Genomic DNA, 13,052 nt, shown 5'->3' on the forward strand with positions numbered 1-13,052 from the left:
AAAAAAAACCAAAGTTTTATTTTCAAACAAAGATTCTGTATGACCAGAGTGGTCTGGAATTTCCTGTGATGCCCATTCTCATGTGAACTCACAATCTTCCTGCCTCAGACTCCTGCGTGCAGAGACTGCAGCCATGTTCCACCATGTCCTTACTCTGTGAACCTGGGCAAGACCTCCTTGGGTGGTGTGGGACTGGTCTGCCCCCCCCCCTGCTGTGTCTACTCCAGCAAAGGCCTGCTCAGGCACTCAGGGGACTACCTGGTTACCAACTGCTGGGTTGATTTAAGACATATGGCTTTGGGGAGGTTGGGGGGAAATGTGTCCCTCCATCCCCATACAGTAGCATACAGAAGGTAAAATAAAAGCCTGGGTCCAAAAATTCTGTGTAATAGTGCTCACCTGTAATCCCAGTATTTGGGAAATAGTGGCAGGAGAATCAGGAATTCAAGGTCACCCTTAGCTACACAGAGGGTTTGAGGCCAGTGTGGGCTATGTGAAACTCTGTCCTAAAACAACAATAAGGACGTTAGGATGTACATGTGTTAGTAGAATAGTTGGTTGCTGGTGGCTTTGCATGCAGAAAGCCATGGGTTCGAATCCTCCCTGGTGTAGGTGCAAGGCTGTAATCCCAGCACTTGGGAGGTAGAACAGGGAGGATCAGGTGTTCAAGGCTATTCTCAGTGTCTGGTCCTGAACAGTTTGACCGCAGCCTGGGCTTTATGAGATCCTGAGATAAATATAAATAAATAAAAAGGACTGGGTCAGGCCATCCAAGATGGAAACCTGGGATTCCTCCCTTCCCGACCTTGGACACTTCGGGATAAAAAGTGACCAGCAGGGCAAGCCATCCAGGGATCCTCCAGGCGTCCTCCGAGTGACCTTGATATATCCTGACGTCCCCGGGGAGGGGGGTTCTAATCTGCGGCTGGGAGACTCCGGAGGCCCCAAGGTTGTGAGTCCTCCCCCACCGTGGCACGGGGCGGGCCGTGCGGGCTAATCCCGTATGTAAATGACAGCCAATGGAGGGTGGTGTTGCGCGGGGCTGGGATTAGGGCCGGGGCGAATGGCTGGCAATCTTACTGGGATTACAGAACAAAGAGAGAACCTCCCAGAGCCCGGGCTCGGCTTCGCGCTCGCTCCGCGCCCCGCCCTCCGCCGCAGCCCGCGCCGGGGGTGGGGGCCCGCGCAGCCCCCGGCCGGCCGCCCGCACCGCGTCCGCCCTCCTTCCCTCCCTCCCTCCACTGATCCTGTCCCCCCCCCATTCCCGGATTATTAACTCGGCAGCCAGTGGCGACTGGATCCAGCGAGTCCTGGCCGCCGGGCCGGGGCCGGGGCGCCCGGAGCGCTTGGGGATCCTGCAAGGTAAAAAAGGAGAAAGTTTGACTGGGGGTGGGGTGGGAGTGGGGGATGGGGTGGGGAATGATGGCGAGGGGGTGCTCAGGAGCTTGCCTTGGCCTTGAGCCCCTATTTTGTACACCCCCCCGCCTTTTCAGTGTGTTGTGTGCATGGGAGGTCCCTTCCCTTCCCCTCCCCCTCCAGGTGTCTCAATTCTAAGGCCCGCCTTTTGGGGTGTGTGTGCACGTGATCGGGATTATAATTCGAGTTTGGAGGGGGATGGGTTGGGATGGTCAGCTTCTTCCCTCCGGATACCTGCTGGAATCGGGAAAGCCGTCACCCCTCTTACCCTCACATTCCCCGGAGGTGGCGAGAGAGGCGCCCCACTGGCCTGGAGCCCAGCAGGCCCGGATACAGTTGGGCGAATGAGGTCAGTGGTGCTGCCCTGCCGTGGGGAGGTTGGTGGAGGGGGCGTCGGAAAGAGGCTTTTAAAGACCTCCTCCCCCCTTTTTCCTCTCCTGTCTCCCAAAGCGCAAGCTGAGTCCGCACACTGCCCCAGAGCGGTGGTTTATTTTAGGGGGTCATTCTGTAAAGGGGCTGGCTTGCATGGTAGGAGCCGGACCTCTTTGGTTGGTTGGGGGTGACGGTAAAGAGACTTAGGGTGGCAGTTAAGAGGGGCACAGAAGGTGCCAAGTAACAAGTTGGGGGAGCCTCGACTGTGGGTGGTCTCGGAGTTCTTGAGGAGGAGGGGGAGGGGCCAAAGGGTGCCTAGCGTCTCCCCAGCCAGAGTCTCGAGAAGTGATCTTGATCGTTGTGACACCCAGCCTTGCAGCCAGGCAGGAGCTGGGAGTGCAACCTTTCCCTGGTCTAGGCCCCAGGGAAAGCTGGGGGGAACGTGGCTCTTAGGAGTTCTTCTGCCCAGTCAGGAGGCTAGTGGAGCTCCAGTTGGCGTCTGCTCGGGTGACCCAGCATCCCAGGAGTAGACTTGAGGTGGCAGTTCCTGGGTCCCCCTTCCTGGAGAAGTAAAAAAACTCAGGGGCTGGGCTCACCTATGGAGTGTGTATCTGGAATGTAGGGTGGCCGGACCGCGCGGCTTTTTTTTTCCCCCAGAGGACTGGGGATTTAGTAGGGGCTTCTCTTACTGCTCAGTGCAGAGCGGCGTCCGGGGTGCTCAGCGGTCAGTGCTCCGCGTTCCTCTGTGGTGGCCTTCCAGTCTCTGGCCTTGGGAGGTGCCTTGATCCGTTCATTTATTTTAGCAGCGTCATTCCCAGAGGGAAAGGGCACCGACATCGATTATTTATTCTATTTGGAGCAAGAGGAAGTGGTAGGAGGCTGGTGGCTGGCAGCTGGGAGGGGCTGGGTAGTGGGGCATCAAAATGGGGTGCCCATACTGTCCGGCGTCTCAACATCGTAAGTCACCTGTTCAGGGCTTCAGAAGTGCTGAGATTGACTTTGGCCTCTTTAGAGAAGCTATCGGCAGACCTAGAAACAGGCCTAGCCTGGAGATTGGGGGATGTTGGAGCCCCCTAGCCTGTTTCTGTATACAGCTTGCTCTGTATCTCATTCTATAGCCAGCTCTGCGGATGACCTAGAAATTGCCAGTTCCAACTCCAAGGGTCCCAGTGGATCCCAGACAGGGGAAATGAGAAAGGATTGGGTCTGTGCAGGCTTCCTTGTCTGGTCGTTGGACACAAGAGTTTGGTCTTGGGGACAGTGTCTTGAGGGGCATGTCTAACTTCCTAAGTGATTTGTCTTGATGCGGGGCTTGGGGGTGGGGAAAGGGTCATTTATTTACATACTAATGACAATTTTGCTATCATGTAAGGCAGGCTCCCATGAGCCCAGCCGGCCCCTGACACGCGGCAGTCTAGTGCCCGGGACTTGGAAACAGTCCGAAAGGCAGACATAATAATAGAGGTCTCAGAGGCAGCTGCTCAATTGCTGCATGTGCAGAGATGGGGCGTGCACGGTTGGGTAATAGCTGGGTTGTTGGGGACCCGAGCTGAGCTTCCCGGGTGGGAAGGCTCGGGATATTCATCATGTCTTGAGTGTGACCTCGGGACCACAGACAGCATCTCCCGGCCTCCGAGACCCTGGTTTTTCTCACCTTGGCCCTCTGCGAGGACACCCCAGAATCACTCAGGGGATCCTTCTGAGGAACTGGCTAAGGGATGGTGTGGAAGCCTGTAGAATTTTCCTCTTTTCTTTCAAACTTCAAGAGTTGCCTAGTTATGTTTTGTCCCCAGAGCCTACCACATCTGTGTTGCCATACTGTCCTGGCTTTCTTCTGTCCCCATCTTGCTTAGCTCTTCAAGTGTGTCCCTTGGATTGCACACCATGTAAGTGGGGATGGGAGCTTGTTAGTCACTTGTTGAATTCACATGTTGGAATGAATGAATGAATGAAATCCTCTGTTAATTTTCTCTGTGTATATGCATGTGCGCTCATACCCGTGCCGTGAAGGACTAGACTAATTAGGTAGTTCCTTTTTTTTTTTTTTTTTTCTGAGACAGGGTTTCTCTGTGTAACAGCCCTAGCTGTCCTAGAACTAGCTCTGTAGACCAGGCTGGCCTCAAACTCACAGAGCTCTGCCTGCTTCTGCTGAGATTAAAGGTGTGACCCACCATGGCCTGGCTAGGTAGTTAGTTTATAACTCAGGCTGACCTGTAACTCAGGACAATCCTCCTGCTTCAGTCTCCCAAATGCTGGGATTACAAGCATGTCCTACTGTCTTTCTAGGACGTCTTCCAATCCTGGCACCCAAGGTACACTCTGTCAAGTTATCCCAACCTATGTGTTCCCCCAAACATAAGGCTGGCACTGTGGCCCCCAGCCTGATTCTTCCTGCATCTCTCTCTTCAGATGCTTCAGGTGTGTGTATGTGTGTGTGTGTGTGTGTGTGTGTGTGTGTGTTCATGCAGCCAGCAGCCAGTGACACAAGCCAGGATTTTTGGGACAAACCGGCTCCCTGGGGCCTGCAGAAACGTTGATAGATGCTTGAAAAGCCAGATTTTTGGGAGTTAATTCAGAAGCTCCAGGGAGTAGAACAGGATCCTGGCTGAGGGATCAGATACTGCATACTGAGTTGGTTTTTATTTTATTCATTTAAAACAGGGTCTCACTATGTAGCCCAAGTTGTCCTTGAACTCATGATCTTTCTACCTCAGCCTTCCCAAGTACTAGGATTGCAGGCAAGTGCCACCATGCTTGGCATGAACTCAAAGGTTGCATAAGGGCACTCCCGGATGAAGAGAGATGGAGATATGGACCCTTCAGAGACTAGAGAAGTCCCAGCAGAGACTTACTGTGAAGGTGGGCCTGGAGAAGGATGGATTTCTGACCTTAGGAGGGAAGTTGCATGGAGGAGCGGGGAGCTCCCGGTCAACACGCATGTCTGTGGTTTAACAACCCTGACTGGAGCTGGGGAAGTAGGTACATCATGAGACTGTACGTTCAATCCTAGTACCTGTGTGAAAAGCCTGATATGGTCGTGTGCACTTGTCTTTCCAGTATTGAGGACAAGGACACAAATGGACCCTGGGGCTTGCCAACCAGCTCACCTAGTCTATTTGGTGAGTGTCAGGTTCCAGCGGTAGACCTGGTCTTAGAAAACAAAACAAGCCAGGCGGTGGTGGCAGCGCACGCCTTTCATCCCGGCCCTTGGGAGGCAGAGACAGACGGATCTCTGTGAGTTCGAGGCCAGCCTGGTCTACAGAGTGAGTCCTAGGACAGGCTTCAAAGTTACAAAGAAAAACCCTGTCTTGAAAAAAACAAAAACAGACAAACATAAAAACAACAAAGTAGTTAAGAGTGGTGGTGCAGGCACTTGGGGAGGTGGAGGCAGGTGGATGGATCTCTGAGTTCGAGGCCCGCCAAGTCTACATAGTGAGTTCCAGGGGTACATATTGAGACACTGTCTCAAAGACAAAACAAGCAGAAAGTGGATGATGCCTGCAGAGGGACAGCCCGGGAGGCCTTTGGCCTCTGTGTGCACCTGCATACACACACATGCTGAACTGTTGCAGGATATTTGATCACACTGCAACCCCTGAGATTGCATGATTTTCTGGAAAAACCTGATTCTAGCTGTGGTGTGTCTCAGCTCCGGCACACACCTTTAATCCAGGAGCTTTCTGCTTGAATATTGTAAATAGGATGAAGGCAACCATCGGTCAAGAGGCAGAGCAAGCAACCAGGTGACCATGAGTGGACACAGGATTATTAAGAAAAAAAAAATTAGAGAAGAAGCAGGATGGGGCTGGAGAGATGGCTCAGTGGTTAAGAGCACTGACTGCTCTTCCGGAGGACCTGGGTTCAATTCCCAGCACCCACATACAACTTACAGCTATCTATAACTCCAGTTCCAGGGGACCCAGCATCCATAGCAAAACACTAGTGCACAAAAAAAAAAAAAAAGGCAGGATGCAGGAGGATGGATAGAGAGACACACAGGAAGAGGAAGGGAGGGACGTCGAGTTTAAGAGATGTTTGAGATGGTAGGAGAAAGGAGAGGTTTCTGGGACATTGGCAGAGGATGGCCAGCTGGGTGCTTCCTCTACCTCTCTGAACTAGCAGGCTTTCACCCCAGCATCTGGCTCCCGATTCTTTGTTGTTAAAGTGGAATGATCGAGATTTTGTTATAAACCACACTAAATAAATGACAGAAAGCTAATGTGACCGTGGGCAGATCTTCATGGCTGGCTCGACGTCTTCCTTCCTTCTAGTCTTCCTGTTTTGATGGTCACTTAAGTTCAGCAACTTATTGAGGGTGCACAGGGTGCTGGGAAGCTGGGGAGCCTGGGTTCTTCTCGCAGTTCACCCCCGCCTTGCCCTGTGACCCAAGGGGAGCCTTCGCCCCTGTACCCACCTTGGGTCATGGGTCTAGAAGGACCTAACTTGACAGGCCTGTGATTGGCTGCTTTGTCAGTTTCAGACACAGCGCCCAGGTGATGGTTATGGGCAGGAAGAGGCTCCGAGCGCCGGCTCAGGGAGATGAGTTTCTCTTCGGTGGATGGACTTTATCCGTCTCTGGGTGTGGGATGACTCATGGAGTGTGTTCCGGACAGGGAGGGTGGGACTCTCATTCCAGACACCTTTCTTGACCCGGAGTGGAGCCTGGTTGGCCTGGAGCTCTTCGAAGGTTCTCCTGTCTCCCTCTTTCAGGACCACCTGCCGCTGAAGTCTAGAGTTAGCTAATAAAAATAAGGATGGCCGGTTAAATTTGGACTGCAGATAAGTCAGGGATGACGCAGTTCAGCTAAGAAATACTGTTCATTTATAGAGCACCCTGAACTGGAGATCTTGGGGTTTATCTGCTAGCCTTATAATTTTGTTCTGTAGGGGATTGAGGGTATGGGTGAGAGAAGGGAGGGGCTTTGGGTCAGGGGTCAAATTAAGGCTCTAGGGACAGAGCAAGTTGGTCTGATTATAGTTCTCTTAACTTTTGTGTGTGTGTGTGTGTGTGTAGCTCAGAGGTTAGCTTGGATATTGTGTTTCTTAGAATCTGTCTGCCTTGTATTGTTTTTTCTACCTTGGTTTTGTTTGTTTAGAATTGTTTTGTTTTTATGTGTGTGTGAGCGCTTGGGCGCGTTCGTCGCGTGCATGCGCACATGCCACATGCTTGTGTTGGCGTGTGGAAGCCAGAGGTGGGTGACTGATGATGTGGAACCGGAGGTACAGGTGGTCGTGAGCCACCTGACATGGATGCTGGGAGCCACCCTGGGGTCCTCTGCAAGGACAGTCCACGCCTTAGCCACTGAGCGATTTCGCTAACTGGTTTTGAGACAGGGTCTCTCATTGGCCTAGTGTTTGCCATGGAACCTTGGCTGACTGTCCAGTGACGCTCAGAGACCTGCCCATTTCTGCCTTCCTAGTGCTGGGATTAGAAGTGCTACCACGCCTGACTTTATTGTTGTGTGTGTATCATGTGCGTGTGCACCAAAGCGTGTGTGTGTGTGTGTAGTTCAGAGGATAACTTTCAGGAATTGCTTCTGTCCTCCCACCACGTGGGTCCTGGGGACTGGACTCAGATCTGTCAGGTTGGTGGTAAGTCCCATGACCCAAGCCACCTCACTGATGCTGTGCTTGCTCTGTTGGTTTCGGGGATTGAACATGGGTCCTCACGTTTGTGCCGCAAGTGCTTTGCCAACTAAGCCATCTCCCCAGCCCTTTTAAAAAAAAATTTGTTTGTTTTTTTATTTTTTCGAGATAGGGTTTCTCTGTGTATCCTTGACTGTCCTGGAACTCACTCTGTAGACCAGGCTGGCCTCAAATTCACAGAGATCCACCTGCCTCTGCCTCCTCAGTGCTGGGATTAAAGGTTTGTGCCACTGCTGGACTTGTCTTTAACTGTTTTAGTGGAGTTTACAGTTTACTTCACTGGGGCCTGAGGTCCCTGGAGGTCTGGGTGACATGAAGATTTAGGGCTCTCAGATCCCAAGTACAAGAACCTCTTGTTTTGGGGTTTATTTTTGTGAGTCAGAGGCAGGCAGATCTCTGAGTTCAAGGCTGGCCTGGTCTGCAGAGGGAGGTCCAGTACAGCCAGAGCTGTTACACAGAGAAACCCTGCCTCAAAAAAACAAAACAAAAAAAAACGGTCAGGAAATGGTGGAGCAGGCCTTTAATCCCAGTACTCGGGAGGCAGAGGCAGGCAGATCTCTGTGAGCTCAAGACCAGCTTGGTCTACAACGTGAGTTCTAGGTCAGGCTCCAAAGCTACACAGAGAAACCCTGCCCCGAAGAAACAAAAACCAAAACCCAAAAAACAAAACAAAACAAAAAATTGTAAAGCCAAAACTGAGCAAGCACTAGGAGACCGTGTCTCTGCTGTCCCCATTACAGTGTTAGGTAGGAAGTTTGCATCTCTTCCTCTCACAGGCAGGGGAGAAGGGCTGCCTCCCTGGGGAATTTGAAATGAGCACATGTGTCTCGGCCCATTTACTGTGGCTATAACTGAATACTGCAGGCTGGGTAAGAGTTCATGGGTGGAGGTTTCTTTACTTTATGGTTCTTAGGGTACAAGATTAAGGGGCCCACACCTGGCAATATTTTTCCTTTTTCTTTCTTTTTTTTTTTTTGAGACAGGGTATGTATGTATCACTGTTTAGCTCTGTCTAGCCTGGAACTTGATATGTAGACCAGGCTAGCATTGATCTTACAGAGCTCTGGCCACCTCTGTCTCCTGAGTGCTAAGATTCACCACACCACACTGTGAGGGCCCTCATGCTCTGATGCAGACCTGAGGTGTTGCAGGTGGGACCGATCAAGGGCTAGCTTGAGTCTCTCTTCATTTTTATAAACGTTTCTATTTACTTTTTATTGTTATCGTTATTTTATGTGTATGAGTGTTTTGCACCCATGTTTCTCTGTGTATTAACTGCATGCTCACTGCCCAGGGAATTCAGAAGAGGGCGTCAGATCCTCTGGAACTGAGTTTCAAGCCATCCTGTAGGTGCTAGGAATCGAACCCTGGTCCTCTGCAAGGTCTAGTGCTAACCACTGAGCCATCTTTCTGACCCCAATATTTCATTCTTGATTATTATGTATATATGTGTTTGTGAGAGTGTGCCTTAGGGAGACTGAGGCAGGAGGATTATGAGATTGAGACCAAGCCTGGGCTACCTATCGACTGTCTCAAAAATAAAACAACACTTTTGGATTGTGTCTGGAGAGGGGCCTCTGCTGTTAAAAGTGCTTGCTGCTCTTGCAGAGGACCCAGGTTTGGTTCTCTGTCAACTCGCAAACACCTGAAAATCTAGTCCCAGGTCTCTAGTAACCTTTTCTGGCCTCCTTGGGCTCCTGCACACGTGTGGTGCACATAAACTCACGTTAGCACATACACATAAAACTTATATTAAATTTAATAAACAAGATTGAAAACAAAATGGAAAGAGGGGGAGTCTTTATTTTTCCACCCATCCATTGGCTATTCCACCAGCCAATGGGAAATGTGCAGGGCTCTTGCTCTTAGTGGTAATCTCCAGATAGCACCTGTGAGTGCCTCTCGCCAGTCATGGCTATGTATGTATATTATGGCTGGCTGGCTGGGGGACAGCTGGCGACAAGCCTACACCAGCACAGGTCTTTTTTTGGTGCCCATACCAACATGATCCCACATTTATCAGAGCAGGGGATGGTCCTTCAGTCTCTGTCAGGCTATCAACCCTCATCCTGGACAGTTACTGCTCAATGCTCTGTCTCTAATCTTACGTTTCTGGAGTGTCACATAGATGGGATGACAGAGTATATGACCTTGGAGACTCGCTTCTTGCACTCAGTACTGCCCTTGGTGTAGCGTGGACCAGAAAGAAATCTTTTTGGATTTCTTTCTTCTCACCCCCATTGAACCAATGGTTTTGCATTTGCTAAGTGGGCACTCTGTTGCTGACTCGCGTGAGTCCGTAATACCTCTCTGGGGGACTCTAGGCAAGCACTCCACGGCTGAGCCATGCCTCCTGCACCTCCCTGGGAGATTCTAGGTAGGCATTGTCCCTCTCAGCTAAATCCGGAATCGCTCTGTTTGAGACAGGGTCACTCTTGTAGCCCAGGTTAGCGTGAGACTGATTTTGTAAAGATGGGTCTCAAACTCTGAGATCCTCCTGCATCAGTCTCCCGAGTTCTGGGATTATAGGTATTTCACACCAGGCCTGTCGGTCACTCGGTTGGACACTGTGTGGTTGTGTCACACACACATCCCCAGCTACATCTCCGGGGCAATCCAGGCATTCCCAGAGAATTTGTGTGCTTTGGAACTATCCAAAATGGGGGGGCTCTTCCCTCTTTGTTGTTTTTGTTGTTTAGTTGGTTTTTCAAGACAGGATTTTTTTCTGTATCTTTGGAGCCTGTCCTGGAACTCCCTCTGTAGCCCAGGCTGGCCTCGAACTCACCGAGATCCACCTGCCTCTGCCTCTCGAGTGCTGGGATTAAGGGTGTACGCCATCACCGCCTGGCTCTCTTTCCCTTTTGCACAAGAGCACCTTCCCTGCCCCCTTTGAGAGCTGACCCGAGGCCAGGAATGCACCCACCTCTGGTCTCAGGAGCTGGAATTTCATCCGGCGTTTCTGGTGACTCACACAGCGAGCCCCTGTGATGAAATTACACCTTCCTGCTGCCGCCCTCGGGGCCGCTGGTCCTGGATCCTCCGTTGCCCAGGTGGGCTCTGGAAGAGAATCTATGCTGTAGGGCCAGGAGAGCTAGGCTTGGGATAGTACCAGGCAGGGGAGCCGTCTACTGAGTGACGTCATGTCCACTTCTTAGGTTCTCCTTGTTCCAGGAGTCAGTTGGGAGTCCCCGGTTATGTGTCCACAGCTGTAGCCACTTTGTTTGGTGTGGAAATTTCGAGTTGCTTTTGTGGGTAGGGAAGCAGGATGGAAAGGCCATGTGACTGATTTATGTGAGACAGAACAGCGCATACTGTATTGCCTTGGGCATGCACTTGCATGTCTGTCTGTCTGTTTGTATGATGAGGCCCTTTCCCTTTCTCTTTTTCCCCTCCTCTTTCTTGAGACAGGGTCTCAGGTCGACCTGTAAAACACAGTATTTAGCCAAGGTTGACCTTGAATTTCTTAGCTACCTGCTTCCTCTTTTCAAGTTCTGGGATCACATGCTTGTATCCCTATGTCTGATTCATGTGGTGCTGGGATTACATGTGTGTATCCCCATGTCTGATCATGCGGTGCTGGATTACATGCGTGTATCCCCATGTCGGATTCATGCAGTGCTGGGATTACATGTGTGTATCCCCATGTCTGACTCATGCAGTGCTGGGATTACATGTGTGTATCCCCATGTCTGACTCATGCAGTGCTGGGGATTGAAGAGTGCTTTTTGCCTGTGAGGCAAGCGCTCTACAACTGATCCCCATCTCTATTTTTTTTTAACGGTTTATTTATTGGGTGGGCATGCATGTGCCACAGTGCACATTTGGAGGTCAGAGAGCAGTTTGAAGAACTGTGTCCTATTCTTCCACTGTATGGATTCTGGGAGTCGAACAAGTTGTCAGGTGTGGTAGCAAGTGCCCTTACCTGCTAAGCCATCTTGATTGCCCTTGTGGGTGTTTTGAGTTGACTTCTCACTATATAGTTCACGTTGGTCGTGAACTCTTGGTCCTTCTGCCTCAGCATCCTGAGATCTGGAGGGTCACAAGTGTACATGACCACTTCTGGCTGAGATGTGGGTTTTTGTGGGTTTTGTTTCTTCTCGTGTCCTTCCTTCCTTCCTTCCTTCCTTCCTTCCTTCCTTCCTTCCCTGTACTGTGGCTAAAATCCAGAAACTCACACATACTAAGCAAGCTTTCTACAATTAAGCTTCAACCCCAGCTATGAGTTTGGAGGTTTTAAAACTTGTCTGTCTGTCTGTCTCTCTGAGTGTGTGTGTGTGTGTGTGTGTGTGTGTGTGTGTGTATGGTTATCTGGTTATCCTGACCTTCCCCTGACAAGTTTTGCCAACCGCAGCACGCCACCCCCACCCTGCATCTCTCCCATGCCTCCTTAAGTCCATAATGGTTGGACCCTTGGGACCAGCACTCATTGAGAGACTCTGGAAAACTGTGGGCCAGTAACTGGTGCGGATGGGCCCTGGGATACTCCCAGGTGGCTCATCGGTAGAACAGGACCCCTGCCAGCTCACCCATCTCCAGGGTGGTCCTGGCCGCTTCTGGGGGGTTCTTGTGACTGGGCCAGGTTGGTCTTTTGTGTTTATCTAGGAGCTGGTTTTTCAGGAATAGCTGCTTCTAGCAGCAAGGCCCAAGCTGGGAGTGAGTGGGGCCCTGCAAGGGAGGTGACGCCCCCTTCCTCCATGCACCCTGGCTTCCAGGTGCCGACACAGCACCCGCAGCACCCGCCCTGCTCCCAGGCAGGTGGGCAAACCATATCCTCCTCTTTGATCCAGATCCATTGCCCGCCCACCCTGGGCCAGCCACAGCCTGAGACTCTGGTCTCAGCACCTTCAAGCTGAAATGCTCTTTGGTCTTCCTGAGTCAGAGGCCACAGCACCTCCTCAGGGCATCCCCAGCTCACAGTGGAGGGCACTGCAAACATCAGGCAGGGCCTTTGAAGCCAGGCAGGAGTGGGTTCAAGTTCCAGCTTGACCACTGACCTGCCGAGTAGCCTCAGGCAAGTGACTTCATCCCTCTGAGCATCATGGGAATAAAGAAGAACCTTCGGGGTGGGGGAGAATATTTTTTGGTGTGTGTGTGTGTGTGTGTGTGTGTGTGTGCGCGCGCGCACGCGCGCGCACTGTGGGACACATGTGGAGTCGATTTGGGGGTCAGTTCTCTCCTACTATGTGGACCCCAGGGATTGAACTTGATGGCCCTCAGCTCATGGTGTAGCTGAAGATCACTTTTTTGTTTTTTTTCGATTTTGTTTATCCCGAGACAGGGTTTCTCTGTGGAGTTTTTGGAGCCTGACCAGTCTGGCCTCTAACTTACAGAGATCCACCTGCCTCTGCCTCCCGGAGTACCTGCCGGGATTCAAGGTGTGCGCCACCACACCCGGTGATAAAGAATGTTTACCTATTACTCTATTTCCTGGGCCCAGTAACCGGTTGCAGGGCTCAGCTTGGAAGACCTTTTTTTGTGGCGCATGTCCTTGATCTTCTTGGCGTCTCCAAGCTTGTGTTATGAGTCCCTCCTCTGAGTCCTGCCGCCTGAGCCTTGAGGCCCAGCCACAAATGAGAGACCTTCTGTTTGTTGCGCTCACGGGCAGAGTCGTCAGTTCC

General features: G+C 51.5%; 1 protein-coding gene across 12 annotated transcripts in view; it reads left to right on the forward strand.

The window, feature by feature from the left end:
• The first annotated feature begins 1,230 nt into the window (after positions 1-1,230).
• Positions 1,231-13,052, forward strand: part of Gtf2ird1 (GTF2I repeat domain containing 1) — a 91,246-nt gene continuing 79,424 nt past the window's right edge. For 5 of the 12 annotated variants that reach the window (XM_041648297.1, XM_041648307.1, XM_041648301.1 and 2 more), the window contains exon 1: positions 1,600-1,765. In XM_041648297.1, coding sequence (XP_041504231.1) covers positions 1,625-1,765 — 141 coding nt within the window. In that variant the 5' untranslated portion in view covers positions 1,600-1,624. Of the gene's footprint in view, positions 1,363-1,596; positions 1,766-13,052 lie in introns of those variants that run through there. The other 7 variants (XM_041648299.1, XM_041648300.1, XM_041648302.1 and 4 more) reach the window with 5 other exon arrangements.

Source organism: Microtus oregoni, unplaced genomic scaffold, assembly GCF_018167655.1.
Source record: "Microtus oregoni isolate MIOR12 unplaced genomic scaffold, Mior012 000003F_ref0000135, whole genome shotgun sequence".
NCBI classification, from domain to species: domain Eukaryota; kingdom Metazoa; phylum Chordata; class Mammalia; order Rodentia; family Cricetidae; genus Microtus; species Microtus oregoni.